At 43.4% G+C, this 18,373-nt stretch overlaps 1 protein-coding gene across 3 annotated transcripts in view; it reads right to left on the minus strand.

Moving 5' to 3' along the window:
• The window catches only part of ACP6 (acid phosphatase 6, lysophosphatidic), a 43,411-nt gene extending 25,667 nt beyond the window's left edge, over window positions 1-17,744 (minus strand). Inside the window, exons 1-7 of one of the 3 annotated variants that reach the window (XR_002726591.3) lie at window positions 17,037-17,744; window positions 5,976-6,104; window positions 5,725-5,855; window positions 5,288-5,367; window positions 2,966-3,007; window positions 1,484-1,571; window positions 516-648 (exon numbers count right to left, since the gene is read on the minus strand). Coding sequence is in view for 2 of the 3 variants with exons in the window: in XM_023193427.3 (XP_023049195.1) it covers window positions 516-648; window positions 1,484-1,571; window positions 2,966-3,007; window positions 5,288-5,367; window positions 5,725-5,855; window positions 5,976-6,104; window positions 17,037-17,255 (822 nt within the window). In the remaining variant the exon portion in view is untranslated. The remainder of the gene's footprint in view (window positions 1-515; window positions 649-1,483; window positions 1,572-2,965; window positions 3,008-5,287; window positions 5,368-5,724; window positions 5,856-5,975; window positions 6,105-17,036) is intronic. The other 2 variants (XM_023193427.3, XM_023193426.3) reach the window with 2 other exon arrangements.
• Between the last annotated feature and the right edge of the window lie 629 nt (window positions 17,745-18,373).

The raw sequence follows: 18,373 nt of genomic DNA on the forward strand, positions 1-18,373 counted from the left end.
TTCTGAATCTAGAGAAACTTTTCCCATTATTAGTCTTCTTTATATATTTATTACAGAAAAAAAAGATCCTATGGCTAAATAAGCTTAAGGAAAACAGACTTAAAGATTAACCAGCTTTCTTTACGAAGGGCATCTCAGATTTTTTTAATATGTTGATGTACATATAGTACTCTCAAGAAGTGATACAATAAATGGGGATTCCAAAATTTTTAGACTCTACTCATCCCTTCCAACCACTGCCCCCACCTGCCCAAACACACACTTGCATATTGGGTGTTCTGGGGAACATGCCTCAAGAAGCTCTGATCTAGAGTTCAGTGTCCGTGTTCCTACCTGGGTAAGGAGTCTTCCTCGATTGCTCCCTATCCCTCAGTCCCCACATCCATTCTATCTGCAGGTCCTATCACAGTTGCCTCCAAACCAGGAGGCCTCCACCCACTTCTCTCCCCCCAGTTTTAACTCAGGAGCCAGCCCACCAAGGCTATTATCCCAGGCTCCCCAACCCCAGGACTCACCTGCTCGGCAGCCACGTTGTCCAGGAGGATGAAGAAGTCCACTTCATCACTACTGTCAATGCCCATCCCTTCCTTCACCTTTTTCAAATCCTCTGAGATTCCTGGCTGTAAAGAGGCAGTCTTCCTCCGGCCTCTGACAAAAAACCAAAAAGTAATGCCTTATATTCTATAGTGATTAACAGTTTACAAAGTGTGCTTCACACTTGGGATATCATTTGGGACACCATTTAATCCCCACAACCCACTGGGGTAAGCTGGTATTATCCCAATTTCATAGATGCATAAACTAAGGCTCTATAAGGTCAAATGACTTGTAAACTTAAGTTAGCAAGCACCAGGGTTAGGATAACAGGATGAATTTTCCAAATCTCACTCTAGCATTTACATTATATCAAAAATGATGGAAGCATGGCCCACATGTGTCTGAAAACAGCATTCTCTTTTCTTTATGGAATGCCATATAATCTTAGTGCAGCCTAGAGATACCTGATAACTGAAAAGTGTCATCAGCCCAAACCAATCTATCCTACATAGAAACATATTGGTAAGAGAAGAAAAGTCTGTGTCTTCTTGGGCTTGTACACCTGGATTTGCAGGTTAAAGACAGTCTCAATCATCTTTTATTTAACCTGTTGGTTTCCTCATCTGCCCCACCTGAGAGCCCCGGGTCGTCAGGAGGATAATACTTTGTAAATGGCAAAGGCCCACTCGTGGCTGTATGTCTCATCTTGCTAGCCCAATGTGCGGCTCTTCTCAGAATTCCTGACCTTCACCGTGGGTCTGTCACTGTGAATAAGACTTCTTCACTTCCTAGACAGCTGATGTCACATTTAAGTGTAATTCAAACCTTCCCATCCATTATTCGCCAGTAGGGTAAGCCTGGGCAGGCCCTCAGTACAGACAGTTCTGCCAGCAAAGGTGGTAAAAGGCTGTCCCCCACTGGTGAGCAAGAAACCAGGAGCAGTTACCTGGTTCTCTGCCTCAGGCTCCAGCAGCTTTGGTAGTTGGGATACAAGACTTCTGAATCTGCTTCATCAGTGTGGATGATGATGGGTCCTGGAAGAAAGGTAGGAAGCACAGGCAGGCAGAGGCTTCAGCTTGTTCTTCCCAGCATCTCCACCCCGTTCTCTTTGTCTACAGAGATGGAGCAGAGATCTGCTCTGAGAGGCAGATCATCAAGGTTACTCCTTAAGGACAGAGAATGCCCTCCACATGCCCTGGCCCTGCCAAAGGGGGCTCTCCTATAATCTGAGCAATGGAAAAAGTAAGTCACAGCAGCCTTGTTCTGTCTAGCACAAGCCCTCCTATTGGGCCACAAATAGACTAGAGCAGGTAATAGACCTGAATCAGACTGGCAACTCCCTGACTCCTTCCAAAAAATCCCTACTGTAAAGCACTACCAGCATCTGGGCATTCTAATAAAGAATAGCGTTATCAGAACTAAGTTACTTTCTTGCTTCCCGAAGCCTGATCCTATAGGCCACTATGGTGACTTATCACATAACAAACTGAGAAAAGTGAACGCAAGGCCACAGATCCTCTCAGAGACCCCATAGCCTTGCCCAAAATAAAAAGCCAGGCTTTTAGATGAATGGCTGGTCTAGCCAAAGATCTAACCAAAGAAACTACAAACAATGTTTCCTATATCTCATGGCAGCTCACTGCTGTTCAGAGCTCCTCAGTACCATTGTCCCCTCCTGTCAATGCCCAAAGAAGGTGTTCTAACACCTTCCCAGGCTTTGCTCTGTGCCACAGATGGAAAGTGCCATCTCTGTGTGGCGGGTTCTTTTTCCACACCACTCAAGCCTGATGGCAAAAGAAGTAGCTCCCCAGCAGCAATCTGGGATTCACTGAGGTCAGTCTACACAGTGATCAGCTGAATCAAAGTCCCAAAGGGGTATTTATTCCCAACTTATTGATAGTCAGAACCAAGGGCTTTAAAAGTAGCCTATAACTTTACTAGAATATCAGAATCCACACACACATCATTGGTCTGAACAGAAGAAGAAACCACACTGAAAGTCATGAGTTTAGTCTTCAGTCCACAACTAACCAGCGGAGTCACCTTGGGAAGTCACTACCATTCTCTGGGGTTCATCTGTACATCGAAGGGGTGGGACTATATCAGCCACAGAACCTCCTCCAACCTCCAACTATTATGTAAAGCACAATAATAAAAGAAGAGGTGCTGATGGCTGCAAGGTGGAGATCCAAAGCATAGTCCACTTGCATGTCCCATCCCCTCCTTTTCTGTACTTCCTGAGACCCCTCTAAAGAATCCTGGGGTTCTGCAAGATGTGTTGTGAAAAGGACAAACCAAATGATCTGATGCCGCCTCCAGATATACATGTCCTCAAATAAACAGTTGAGCATAAAAGGAAAAAGTAGGATTCTGAACCAAGACTGCCAGAGTTTGAATCCTAATTCCACCATTTACCAGTTTTGCGTACCTGGGCAAGTCATTGAGCCTCTCTGTGTCTTGGTTCTCTTATCTGTAAAAAGGGATAATGACACCTACCTCATAGGGTTATTACAAGAATTAGACAAGTTAATATATGCAAAGTTCTTAGAACAAAGTTTGTTGCATACAATTGGTCCTCCACATCCTTGGGTTCCACATCCCTGGATTCAATCAACCATGGATTAACAATATTTGAGAAAAAAAGAACAATACAAAATAACATAATAAAAATAACAAATTAGAAAACAGTACAGGATAATACATAGCATTTGTGTTGTATTGGGTATTATAAGGTGATATGAAGTACATGGGAGGATGGGCATAGGTTATGTGCAAAGCTATGCCATTTTATAAAAGGGACTTGAGCATCTGTAAATTTTGGTATCTGCCAGGGGAGAGGGTTGTCCTGGAACCAATTCCTTTTGGATACTGTGGAATGACTGTACTAGGTCCTTTATGTGTTAGAATAACTATGACTTAAACTTATATAGCACTAATAAAATTATAAACCTCTAATATTTCCATCTGGGGTCTGATAATGCTGTCTGGATTTTGGACCCACAGTTTATGATAAATAAGGCACACTTGAGTAGACAAATGTACACTGAGCAAATGACTGGCCAAGTGGGTAGACCAACAATCTCCAGCTTTCCCCACAGCCTGATTCTCTGTAGCTTACATGGAACCTCTGGGATTTTTCTAGGATTTTACTCCTAAAGCAATATCCCAAAGTTGCAGCATTTCCATCAACAGGGCCACCTTCTGGGATTCTTTTTTTTTTTTTTCTTCTGAGATGGAGTCTTGCTCTGTCACCCAGGTTGGAGTGCAGTGGTGTGATCTTGGCTCACTGCAACCTCCATCTCCCAAGTTCAAGCAATTCTCCTGCCTCAGCCTCCTGAATAGCTGGGATTACAGGAGCCCACCACCGTGCCTGGCTAATTTTTGTATTTTTAGTAGAGATGGGGGTTTCACCATCTTGGCCAGGCTGGTCTTGAACTCCTGACCTTATGATCTACCCACCTTGGCCTCCCAAAGTGCTGGGATTACAAGCATGAGCCTCCACACCTGGCCCCTTCTGGGATTCTTTATTCAAGTCCCTTCATATAGGAAAGGCATGGAAGTAGCTAGGAAAGAAGTCAAACTGGAGTCCCAACACCTGTGGGTCCAGCGCAGGGAGTTGCTACACAGACACCTGCACCTGAGGCTAGTGATTTCCTTCCCTGCCGGAAACCTGGGACATTCCCAGTCTGGGACCTGCCTAAAGACAATGTTGCCACCAAGAAACATCTTTCCTTCTCAGTACCATTTCTGATGTTTCTAAGAAGATCTTTGCCTTTTAGAAGCTGAGCAATTGAGAGCTTTCAGAAGATCAGGTGCTGTGGGTCATTCTTAAACTCAAGGCCTCCCAAGAAGTAAGGGGCAGCCCAAACTGCTTTATGTTACCTAGACACGTACTGTTTGTGTGCAGCAGCCAACTACAGCCAGAACTAGCAGCAGTATCCAACCCAGTTGGGGGTAAGACCAGACTCCTCTTTCCTGAAGGTTCTATTATTTTACATATTTCTTAAAAAGTATGATGGAAATTTTGTTTCTATTTGAGATACTGCCAAAAAGCTAAACAAAGTAACAAGAACCTTTGCTTTGTGGTACCTGTTTAGTGAAGTCATGATAATCTGAAACTCAGAAAAGTGATTAAATGTAAATTTGAGTCAATTACAAATGACAAAATGAAGCTTCATGTGATGGCCAAAGGCTCTCAACACATGGGATCCACGAGGGAAAATAATTAACGCAGTCCTTGGGGATGACAAGGTTAGGAACCACTGACTGCAACCATTCAGGGGCTGAATATATCAAAACCCAAACTTGATGGACTTTCTCAACTAGGAAAGGCTAGACAGAACACTGTTCACGCTATGGATTATTACCAAGATTAGGGCAGTAGCAGCAGTGTTGGGGCCCAGTGTCCTTCCTTTCCAGCAATGTCTCACCTAAACAAAAAGTCCCCTCGATTGTTCACAAAACATGGTTAAGACTGCCTTGTGCAGCTTGTGTAGAAGCTTGAGGGGAGAAGCCAGGAGCCAGAGGCAGATCAGAGCAGCTGCTACACTGCTGCTACTGTGGAGGTCAGGCTGGCAGGGGCACCATAAGGCCAGACAGGGAAGGACCCACCGGACTAGGTACACACTGGAAGTCACACATGCAGGAGAAAAAAAATCAAGGGAACAGGCACCAAGAAAGAGATAGGGGCTTTGGAAGCGAGAAGCAAGAACCCCAGGGACAGGGACTGACTGGGATCCCAAATACGAACCTTCTTTCTGACACTGGAAAAGCCCAGCCAGTAAAAAACGGGTGGACTCTAGATTCCGAAAAATGTTAGTGGAACGAATACTGAAAAAAATGAGAAGACAGTGACAGTCATAAAAGGAATATTTAATTATATACACTCTCATTTTATTCCACAGAGGCTCCAGGGGTCTTTCAAGAGTACATAAGGAGAGCTATGGAACTAGGAAGAAAGCTTTACTTCTCTGTGGGATGTCTGCCCTCAAGAGACTCAAAGTCCAATGAATGTGACCTCCAGGAACCACCTGTTCACCAGATCCTGTGACATAAGGGTATGCAGCATGACAAACTGTCCCCCAAACTACCTTGGGTGAGAGTGGGAACCATCTTTGGGAGTCAGGACAGGTATCCTCATACTCAAGACCTTAAATTAAGTGCAACATCCCTTTTCAAGTGACTCACAAGACCTCCTCTGGGTTGAAGGTTGGTGAAAGAAAGGGAATGTCTTCCACATAGTTCTTCCTCAGTCTCTCTCCCAAGGCAAACATCTGCTGCATGCCCACCTTGGTCAGCTGCCCAGCAAACATGCCCCCCTAAAGTAGGGAAGAAAGAGAAAGAAGAATGAAAATACCTGACAGCCTGCTGAACTCAGCCCAGAGAAAACCACCCAACCTTTGCAGTGGGGCTCCCCAGAGCAAGGAAGCATTACTCACCTTCAGGGTGGTCTCACGGTATTGAGAGTCATAAGGAGAATATGGTTTCGGACCACCAGTTAGACTGGTGACTGTGTAATCAAACTGAGTTTGGGGTGGGACCTCTAATAGCTGCGGGTTCCACTCTACCTGTTAGTACCACAAAAAACAAACAAACAAACAAACAAACAAACAAAAACAAAACACACAAAAAAAAATTGTTTAAAAATGGTTCTTGAAATGTACTGCATTAACATCTCAAAGTACTCAGAACACATGGCTGGAATCACTGAAACTAGGCCTGCAACCTTCCCATGGGATGGAAGGAAAGAAATGTTAGCTGAAATTAAGGGAAGAAAAGACGGTGATTTATTATTCCAGGTGTCCTCAGCCTAAGTCCTGTTATTGCTACACTAGTAATGACTGCTAAGGGGCTGCTCTGGCACTTAGCCCACACTGAAGTAAAGGGGAAAAGTGACCAGAATGCCTGGCATGCGAATACATAGTGAATGAATGAAGAGATGGATGAAAGAAACATGATATCAGTGACCATATGTGTGTAAGAATTTATAAGGAATTAATCTGGAGGTTTCTACGCCATATCCCAGCTTAAGGATTCTACTTAATGTCGCTTGTAACTACTACATTTTTCTCCTCCTTTCATGCAATTTGTGAAACAAGCAGCTGCCATCTAGGAAGATGTTGCTTTTTCATGATCTTCCGTTATTCCTTGCAATCTGGCTCCTGCCCCAACTGTGCTGTAATGATGTCAAAACATCACTAGTGGCCACAGGTCTCATAGCTCCAACTGTCCATAAAACTCTGACACTCATTGAGTCAGATGTGATGACTTCAATTTTAAAAACAAGTCTAACCCCATAGACCAGTTCCCCTTCCCAATCTACTATGTCCCTCTCAATGTTACCACAGTTGTCCTAGGCCCCAAACCTCATACCTTTGCCTCCCTGTGGATCCACCATCCCCACACCAAGCCCTGTTGATCACTGCCTAGAAGAAAAGTCCTCCCCAATGGTCCTTCCATTATCTTATTGTACAATGTAAACCTTATTACTACAGACAAAAGCCTGTGACAAACTCCTCCCTTTTACCTGCACAATCCATCCATCCATAGCCAACTAATTAATCTTTTTGGGAAAAATATTTTTTATTGCATTTAAATATTTTATATTTTAACTGACAAATAATTGTATATTATATATATTTATGGAGTATAATGTGATGTTTTGATATACGTTTGATATATGATTAACTAATGTAAACAAAATTCATCAGCTCACATGCTTTCATTTTTACGTGGTGAAAATATGTAAAGTCAACCTTTTAGTAACATAGGCATACATCATTTTATTGCTCCTTACAGATACTGCATTTTTCACAAATTGAAGGTTTGGAGTAACTCTGCATTGAGCAAGTCTATCAGTGCCATTTTTCCAACAGCACGTGCTCATTCATGTCTCTGTGTAAAATTTGGTAATTCTCATAATATTTCAAACTTTTTCATTATTATTAAGTCTGTCAAGGTGATCTATGATTTGTGATTTATTTTTTTTCTTTATTTTATTTTATTTTTTTATTATACTTTAAGTTCTAGGGTACATGTGCATAACGTGCAGGTTTGTTACATATGTATACCTGTGCCATGTTGGTGTGCTGCACCCATCAACTCGTCAGCACCCACCAATTCATCATTTATATCAGGTATAACTCCCCAGTGCAATCCCTCCCACCTCCCCCCTCCCCATGATAGGCCCCAGTGTGTGATGTTCCCCTTCCCGAGTCCAAGTGAACTCATTGTTCAGTTCCCACCTATGAGTGAGAACATGCGGTGTTTGGTTTTCTCTTCTTGTGATAGTTTGCTAAGAATGATGGTTTCCAGCTGTATCCATGTCCCTACAAAGGACGCAAACTCATCCTTTTTTTATGGCTGCATAGTATTCCATACAGCCAACAGACACGTGATTTATTTTTTGTTTTGAATTGGGATCTGGCCATGTTGCCCAGACTGAGCCTAAACTCCGTGATCTTTGATGCTACTATTTTAACTATTTGGGAGTGCCATAAACCACACCCACGTAAGATGGCAAACTTAATCAATAAATGTTATGTGTTTTCTGAGTGCTCTGCTGACTGGCTTTTCCTCCGTCTCTCTCCCTCTCCTCGAGCCTCCTTATTTCCTGAGACACAACAATATTACAATTAGTCCAGTTAATAACCTTACAATGGCCTCTAAGTGTTCAAGTGAAAGGAAAAGTTGCAAGTTTCTCACTTTAAATCAAAAGCTAGAAATGATTAAGCTTAGTGAGGAAGGCATGTAGAAAGCTAAGATAAGCCAAAGCCTATGCCTCTTGCACCAAACAACCAAGTTACGAATGCAAAGGAAAAGTTCTTGGAGGAAATTAAAAGTACTACTCTGGTGAACACACAAACAATAAGAAAGTGAAACAACCTTATTGATAACATGGAGATATTCAATGCAGAAGAAACAGCCTATATAGGAAGAAGATCCCAGTTAGGACTTTCACAGCTAAAGAGAAAAAGTCAATGCCTGGCTTCAAAGCTTCAAAGGACAGGCTGACTCTCATTAGAGATTAATGCAGCTGGTTTCCTTAAGTTGAAGCCAAGGGTCATTTACTACTCTGCAAATCCTACAGCCCTTAAGAATTATGCTAACTGTACTCTGACTGTGCTGTATAAATGGAACAACAAAGCCTGTATGGCAGCACATCTGTTTACAGCATGGTTTACTTAATATTTTAAGCCCACTGTTGAGACCTACTGCTCAAAAGAAAAAATGGATTCCTTTCCAAATATTACTGCTCATTGACAATGCACCTAGTCACCCAAAGGCTCTAATGCAGATGTACAAAATTAATGTTGTTTTTGTGTCTGCTAACACAACGTCCTTTCTGCAGCCCATGGCCCACAGGAGTAATTTTGACTTTCAAGTCTTTATTATTTAAGAAATACATTTTGTAAGGCTATTGTTGCCCTAGATGGTGATTCCTCTGATGAATCTGGGCAAAGTAAATTGAAAACCTTATGGAAAGAATTCACCATTCTAGATGCCATTAAGAACATTTATGAGGAGGAGGTCAGAATAGCAACATTAAGAGAAATTTGGAAGATTTGATTCCAACCCTCATGGATGACTTTGAAGATTCAAGCCTTCCGTGGAAGAAGTAAATGCAGATGTGATGGAAATAGCAAGAGAACTAGAATTAGATGTGGAACCTTAAGTTTTGACTGAATTGCTGCAATCTCATGATAAAACTTGAATGCATGAGAAGTTACTTCAAAGAAGTGGTTCCTGGAGAGGGAATCTAGTCCTGGTGAAGACGGTGTGAACACTGTTGAAATTACTACAATGGATTTATTACAGAAACTTAATCGACAAAGCAGTGGCAGAGTTTGGGAAAATTGACTCCAATTTCAAAATATGTTCTACTGTGGGTAAAACGCTATTAAACTGTGTCACAAGCTACAGAGAAATCTTTCATGAAAGGAAGACTCTATCAATGTGGCAAACTTCACTGTTGCCTTATTTTTAAAAATTGTCACAGCCAGCCCAACCTTTAGCAACTACTACCCTGATCAGTCAGCAGCCATCAACTCAAGGCAAGACCTTCCATTGGCAAAAAGATCATGGCTCACTGAAAGCTCAGGTGATCACTAGCACTTTTTAACAATAAAGCATTTTTTAATTAAGGTATGTACATTTTTAGACATGCTATTGCATAACAGGATACAGAACAGTGTAAATATAACTTTTATATGCACTGGGAAACAAAAAAAAAAAATTGTGGGACTCACTTTATTGAGATATTTGCTTTATTATGGTGGTCTAGACCTGAATCTGCAATATCTTCGCGATATGCTTGTATGTGTAGAATCTAAAACAGTCAAACTCACAGAATTAGCAGAATGGTGGTTATCAGAGGCTGGGGGGGCGTGCAGTGAATGGGTAAAGGAGAGATTTTTATCAATGGGTACAAAATTTCAGTTAGACAGGAAGACTAAGCTTTAGTGATCCACTGTACAGGATGGTGACTACAATAAATAATAATGCATTGTATATTTCAAAATCACCTAATTAATCTTGCTAAGCCACTTTCATCATATCAGTAGCTTTTTCCTAATGTCTCAGAGGTAAACATCTGTCCTTCAAGGACTTCTACATCATGGCTGGGTGCAGTGGCTCATACCTGTAATCCTAGCACTTTGGGAGGCTGAGGTGGGAGGATCACTTGAGACCAGGAGTTCAAGATCAGCCTAGGCAACATAGCAAGACCTCATCTCTTAAAAAAATAAATTTTAAAAACGGACTTCTACCCCTTTGCCCAGCCCCTGTACTCAGCTTCACTGCTTCTCTCCTCCCCTCCAACCCAAAGGTTGCCCACTGCTTCTGCAAAGATGCCTTCCAGCTTGCTTCTCTTGCTTGGAGGGACTCCTGTTCCTATCTGTCCATCACCTTGTTTTCAATGTTCAAGGATAGCTCAAATCTTACTTCCCGATCACTGACCACTCCAGCTTTCAATGGTTATCTTCTAAATATGAATTCCTATAACATTTATAATAAAAAAAAATAGGCCGGGCGCGGTGGCTCAAACCTGTAATCCCAGCACTTTGGGAGGCCGAGAGGGGCGGATCATGAGGTCAGGAGATCAAGACCATCCTGGCTAATACGGTGAAACCCCGTCTCTACTAAAATAAAAAATACAAAAAACTAGCCGGGCGAGGAGGCAGGCGCCTGTAGTCCCAGCTACTTGGGAGGCTGAGGCAGGAGAATGGCGTAAACCCGGGAGGCGGAGCTTGCAGTGGGCTGAGATCTGGCCACTGTACTCCAGACTGGGCGACAGAGCGAGACTCCGTCTCAAAAAAAAAAAAAAACACACACACACATCAAAAAAAAAATATTTAACTCAATTTCCTACTAATTTGTTTAGTTTTAAAACTAACATTTAGAAACCTACTATGTCACATATCATCATATTTATCTTCATCCCTCCCAGAACTATCCCAGGATAATGGCACTGGGAGCCTCAGATTCTCTTTGCATAGAGGGAGCCCTCCATTCTTCCCAAAGGCACGTGTCAGTCCCACTGGCACCTGGTCTCCAACACCTGAACCTCCTTCTGACACATCAGAGGACCAGATGTTCACAGAGAGGCCTTCTTCCTTCTTTCACAGTTAATCACTGCTCCCTCTTTCTGACACTCTAAGCCCTCTGGATAAAAAACCCTTCAAGGGTTCATGACTCATGTGGCCCTACCTCCTCTCTAGTAGCCCCCTTACCACTTCTTCCCTATTCTACACACTTACTCTCTAGCCACACAACTTTGTTTCCTTTCTCATATTTCATGGCCTTTCAATATCATGTTTCTTATGCCTGGAATTTTCTTTCCTCATTCATCTAGAAAGACTTTTGTTCATTCCATAAGACTCAACTTAAATGTTCCCAGAAACCTTGGTCATGGCCTTATGCTTTCACAGTTGCTTCAGTGGCTCTCTTTAGTAGCCTTTACCAAAGTGTATTAAACGAGCTCCTTTATTGGTCTGTCCTATTCAGTAGACTTGGCTTCCTGAGAACAGAGACTGGGTCATCTACTGACCTCTGTTTCCCAGCAAAGGGCCTCACACACAGTAGGTACAATTAATAGCTCCAACAATTTGCCAGCTCTTGTGGAAGATACCCATCTTGAGAAAACTTGACACTGCCTTTCCTGGGTTTTCAAGTTTGTAAAGAAAAAAGGCCAGCTGTGAATGTAAATGGCAGCAATACCATAATAGAAGCTGATATGTGCTGCAAGAAACCATATGAAGGTCATAGCAGTTCAGACAAGGCAAGACAGACCTTCTCTTCTGGCTGGGGATTCAGGAGAAGTTTCATTGAGGGAATAGCATTTTAAATGAATAGTATTTAGACAAGCAAATACCTGTACTTAAAAAGGGCGGCATTCAGAATTCCAAAAATAACTAGAAAGCTTGAGCAAAGCAGAGATGGTGAAGAATGTGTATGGCAAAGAAGTGGTTTGGTTTGCCTCAACCAGGGAATGGTTTTCCAATTTTTAAATCAGAAAACACCAGGTAAAGTTAAACTTAGATTTGTACACATAAAGGCAAAAACTGGAATTTCTCTAGTTGAAGTAGGAGTAGGATCCTACAGCCCCAGCTGCTCAACATCACCTTAGCCCAGGGGCTCCACAGAATAAATCTGAAAGCTGGCAGCATATATCACAATTGGAATGGGAAGACTAGATGCAGAAAAGCCTATTTTGAAATGTCAGCAATAGCCCACATGGGAGCCTAAGGCCTCATCTAAGCCAGTAGGAATAGAGGAGATAGATGTAAGACATGTGAGTTAGACTTGGCAAGTGAGTAAATAAAAGCTTTATTTGGGGTCTGTGTTGGTAGGTAAACACAGAGGAACAACAACAACAAAAACAACTACTTTGATTTTTGAGCCTAGTAATGGAGGTATTCCTTGACTAAAACTAAGACTGAGACAGAAAAACAGGTGGAAAACTGATTTCAGTTTTGGACATTTGGAGACACCTCCTTTGTGTTCCCAGTGCTCCCAACAAATTCCCTTAATTGTTGTCTGTTGTCTTTCTCCTTTATCACATTGAAAACTCCTTTAAAGGCAAGACTGAATTATCCATTCTTGTAGTTCCAGTGTCCACCACAGGGCGTGACACAAAGTGACACAAAGCTCCACAGGGCCATTCAGCCTCACTAAGAAATCTCCTGTTAGCCACATTCACCAAGAGAGGACCCTTGGTGTCCCCTAGGAGACTGGAGTCCAGGTCATGTCAAGTCTAGAGTACAAGTTTTCAGATTTTCAAGAATGGATGATACATCAGTTTCATATAATAGTGTCCACTCCACATACACACTCTTATTTTCATTCCTGCTCTTAAGCTTCCCAGTTAGTGGCAAAGACTAACTTGATAACTTTACTTATTTTATGTATACCCACCTTCAAGGGGTAATAAAGTAGATAGAGCAAAAATTAAAATATAGTAAGACAACCAATCCCAAGTAGGCAAGAAAGACAAAAGCAAACAAATGTAGGGACAAAGAAATGGATACAGTAACACGGTTACTAAAATATGTACAAGAAGAAGATCTGTTTACTTACTATAGGTGGGCAACAGACTTGGCACCCAGCTTCCAGACTTTTACATAAAGAAAGAAACTTGATCAGCTAGACTAAAGAAAAAGGCAAACCAATTGTGCATGAGAAGCACACCATTTCTAATGCTAACAGACAAATTCTTCCCAAGGGTCCTCATAAAGAGGATAGAGTAATATAATGAACATCTTTTCAGCAGTCACAGCAATGAGTTCTGTGGGACTGTTTCTCCTAGTTCTCTCAACACAGAATGATAGCCTCTTACCAAAGCACATTTCAGCGAAGGCAATTCTGTACTGGGATTGATATACTACATTCCAGATAAAAGAAGAAATCTACATAAAAGTAAAGAAAAACCTTCCAGGTGTAGATTTTAAAATAAAGCAATCATATTAAACCTTGTCTGTACATTGGTATTACCAGGACATTTTTTAAAAGTTACTGATGCCTGAGTCCCATCCTGGGATAATCACATTTGGATTATCCCCCCAAAAAGGGAGGCCTCCACTTTTTTAATGCTCTTCAGTCCAGATAATTCTCAAGCTTCACCAGAGAGTCTTTTACATTATCTGGATACCCTGGACCAATTAAATTAGAATCCTTCAGAAGGAGACCCTGGCATGTGTATTTTTTAAAGCTTCCCAGTCGACTTCAATGTTCCACCACGGTTAAGAACTACCGATCCCGAAGAATGGGTGGACTGACTAGCACATCCCTCATGTAATGCTTCTTGAATACCACTTCTTTTAGCTGAGCTTTGGAAAGGTACTAAGCAACAAAAGATACTGACATGCTTCCCAGCTCATCTATATTGTCAAGTAAATAAGGACCCAAATGTCTTAATCAACAGTGAAGCTGGGGTAGGTTAGACTTTATTTTATAAAAATTGAGGAACCTCCCTGGGTGGAGGCCATCTTGACACTCAGGGGAGTTGAGGGAAGCCTGGAAGCAGTGCCAAATCTTTTCTTTTGATAATGCATTTGGATCTACTCTAATGATTACAAAAAAAAAAAAAAAAAAGGCCAATCAAGTTCTATATTTTTATGTCCAAAGCACAATCTTTTAGCAAAACAGGTTAAACCAACAGTCATTCAAGCCATAAGAAAACAACTCAATAAAACATCTAGTTTTTTGTTTTTGAGATGGAGTCTTGCTCTATCACCCAGGCAGTGCAGTGGTACGATCTCCACTCACTGCAACCTCCACCTCCTGGGTTCAAGAAATTCTCCTGCCTCAGTCTCCCGAGTAGCTGGGATTACAGGCGCTCCCCACCACGCCAGGCTAATTTTTGTATTTTTAGTAGAGAGGAGGTTTCGCCATCTTGGCCAGGCTGATCTCGAACTCCTGACCTCGTGATCCACCTGCCTCAGCCTCCCAAAGTGCTGGGATTACAGGTGTGAGCCATTGCACTCAGCCAAAACATCTAGTGTTTTTTTGTTTTTTTTTTTTTTTGGAGACAGAGTCTTCCTCTGTTGCCCAGGCTGGAGTGCAGTGGCACGATCACGGCTCACTGCAAGCTCCGCCTCCCGGGTTCACACCATTCTCCTGCCTCAACCTCTCGATAGCTGGGACTGCACCCAAAGTGCTGGGATTACAGGCGTGGGCTACCACACCCAGCCAAAACATCTAGTTTTAAATCATGCTACTTTCTGAGAATTTGTGAGATGACTGAATGAAGTGACTTGTCACATACATTAATCTATAAACCAGTCAGAAATCAGGAAACATGTACCAAAGACAAAAAATTTTTGCAGGCAGTCCCATCTGACTATAATTAATAGCAGAACCAAGAAGATTAAAAAATCCCAATAATGGCCGGGCACTGGCTCACGCCTGTAATTCCAGCACTTTGGGAGGCTTGAAGTGGGCGGATCATGAGATCAAGATATCAAGACCATCCTGGCCAACATAGTGAAATTTTGTCTCTACTAAAAATACAAAAATTAGCCAGGTGTGGTGGCACGTGCCTGTAGTCCCAGCTACTCCAGAGGCTGAGGCAAGAGAATTGCTTGAACCCGGGAGGCGGAGATTACAGTGAGCCGAGATCGCACCACTGCACTCCAGCCTTGCAACAGAATAAGATTCTGTCTCAGAAAAAAATAAAATAAAATAAAAAATTCCAATAACAACCTCTATCAAATTGGATCTTGAAATGAACACCTGACAGAGACTATCCAGAAACAGGTTTTAAGAGGCTAATATTTGCTCATAGCCTAAACTGAAAGAGAGTTGGTTCGCCCCTGATTTTTATGCACATGACTTTATACTAGATAAGCAAAGATGTTTAAAGCATCTGCCTAAAGTGTGGAGAATATGAGCAGAGAGGAGAGGTAATATGCCTTCTCTAATTGTAAGGTCAGGCCATGGATTCAGATGCTATTTTGTGGCTACACAGATTGAAGACGAATGAAGCTGGTATCCTAAGCTACAATGGACTCTTCAACCATAAAGGCAGAAGATACCCATCACACACCCACTCTCCCTCAGGGATAAAGCCCTAAAAGAATCTAAATCTTTTCCTAGGGCCTTCAGGGTGTATATATATGGTACATACTAGGTCTAAGCCTGCACATTCAAAGTTTTACTCTCCATTACCACTGATAACTTTTTGTCTTCTAGGTAAATATAATATATATTCCTACGTATGATTCCCCAGTCCTTCTGTACCAAGAAGAGAAGAATTGGGGGAAGGGAAGCATCAGAGATGGGCTGTATACAAAATCATAAAGAAAATTTAGTGATCTAATATAAAAAGGCAAAGTAAGAGACTGAAAAAAAAATCAAAGAATCAAAATGAAAGAAGAAATCCCAGTACCAGAGAGCAAGTGGTACAGCCAGAGTAAGGCTAACCAGAAACCTGGTAATAGAATTAAGTGCCTTCCAAATGTATTTATTTATGTGGAAAATGCTTTATAAGTTTAATTTCATGTGCGGCCAATTTTGAAAAAGGGGTTTCCAGTTGTACAATGTAAAGACACAATCCTGAAGGTTTCTAGAAAGCAACTGTGACTATGAAGAGTATACCTAACATCAATTTTGGACAATCTGTTGGACCTCCTCCAACACCAACCCGGAAGACCAACGATACATAACTCCACAGGTGTAATACCTGGGTGTTTGGGGATTTCAGGTTGCCTATTCCTCTTCACTAGGCCTTTCTGCTGTGAAAAGTCACATCAGGAAAGATAATCATTTTTTAAAAACTATTCGTGCTTTAGTTATAATTATCCTGACAAAACCAGACAGATTTTTAAGACTTAACAGCCACAGACTAGCCCATTTTTAATTTTTTCCGACCTCCAATCCCTTCCACTATAGGTTTAGTAACCTTAAACAGAAAAAGAAAACCCTAGAATACAACACTTGTTACAAAAAATAAAAATAAAAAAATAAAAAAATAAACCTTCAGGAGATCTCAAATGGCCTCCAGCAAACCCTGAGAAAAAACTGTTATAAAGTTTGTTTCCAAAGGCAACGACCTTATCCACTGTGATCTCAGGTGGTTCCTGTCACTAAAGTCCCTTCAGCTCTGACAAACCACCTTCAAAATTGTCACACAGAAGTGCACTGCACCCTTGTACTCATGTTCACCCAGACACTTAATAGAAATGCTGACCTGGGGCACTACTCCACACTTGCTGAATCAGAATCTGCAACGTAGCAGGATCCCCAGGCGACTCCCATGCGTCTTAAGGAGCGCTTGGTGCGCCATCAGGGCAAAACGGGAAGTTCCGGGTCTGTCCTACTCCCAGCAGGTCCTTTGCTCAAGAGCCTGGGGAGGAACTGGCTACTGCTGTTTTCCCCTCTTCTGGACCCAACCCGAGCCCCGCTCCGCGCGAGTAAAGCTCTGAAGATGTGTGTTCCGGCGAGACGCCTGGCCTGGCACACGGTCCTCGCCCCACCAGCCCCGGCCCGGGCCGACCTCTCACCTGCTCCTCCAGCGGGAGCGGCTTGAGAGGACTCCGCGCCCCGTGTCGAAACACGACCTGCACCATTTTCAACTTCAGCAGGCTGCGGTCGACTGGACGCTGGCCATCGGCCCCTTGCAGCTCGGCCAGGGCCACCCGCCGCTGGTGCAGACAGTACGCCAGCGAGGTCAGGACGCCCACCGGGGCCCACAAGCGCATGCTGAAGACACCAGTGATCATGTTGGTAGGCCCTCGCTGCCCTCCGGGTTGAGGCTGCAGGAGGCAAACACAAGCCCTCTGCGGGCGCCGGGGCTCAGCGGGCGCCCCCAAGTCCGCGGGAACCTGCGGGTGCGTACATCCAGCCCCTCAACAAGCAGGGACCGCTGTGCCTCCCGGCCCTGAGGGAGACCCCGAGTGGGAACGTGGGGAGAGAACAGGAGGTGGCGGCAGCGAAGAGTCCCTGGGAGTTTTAACCCGGGTCGGGGTTGGTCGCTCCTGCTGCACACCGGGCCGGGGGAGTTCGGATCCTTATCTTTTGCCAGATGGGGAAGCTTAAACTTGTATTTCAAGTTTGGCCTCCAGCACTCTTGAAGGAACAGGAACCGGCTCTGAGTTCCCTGGCGGCAGCGGCTCCATTAACAAGGACGACTCGATTCCACTTTTCTATAAGCAAGCTCCTACCCACCTCACCTACCCAGGACCCGTCCCAAGTGGACCCGCGCACAGGAGCACGGGAAAACGAGTCCTGCAGTGACGCCTCGCCTGGAGACTCGGAGTTGCGGGAACTACAGCTCCCACAAGGCTGTGCGTACCGCGGCTCCCAAGAAGTGGCTTGTACCAGCCCCGCTCTGCAGCCGGCCTGGCCCCTCTAGGCCAGCCAGCCGTTTTGCAGTCATGGGTGGCCCACTGATGTTCCTGGTCCGACCGTGGAATGGAAGTGAATCTGTCGGGCCATGGAGTTTGCCAGGCAGGAGGAGCGCGAGCACAGGAGTAGAATTGGGTGGTGGAGGGGAGTAATTGAGTCTAGTTTTGAATGCAGAAGACTTCCTTCCGGTCCTGGAAGCCTGATTGCTGAAGCGAGGAGCTGACACACCTGCTGAGTGATTACCATTTGCGAAATACAGCACTAGGTGCTTTATATTTAGTCATTTACTACTCCTTTCTCTCTTTTTTAAAAATTCTCAAGCTTAAGTCGTTGTTATCATGTAGAACTTTAAGCTCACTGATGTGTTTACTTCCATCCAGAATATTTCTTGTGGAAAAAGCCAGGCCTTGCCTGTGGGTGTCCCAGTGATTAAGTTGGCGCGGTGGCTCACGCCTGTAATCCCAGCACTTTGGGAGGCCGAGGCGGGCGGATC

The sequence above is a fragment of the Piliocolobus tephrosceles genome, chromosome 1, assembly GCF_002776525.5.
Source record: "Piliocolobus tephrosceles isolate RC106 chromosome 1, ASM277652v3, whole genome shotgun sequence".
Taxonomy (NCBI): Eukaryota; Metazoa; Chordata; class Mammalia; order Primates; family Cercopithecidae; genus Piliocolobus; species Piliocolobus tephrosceles.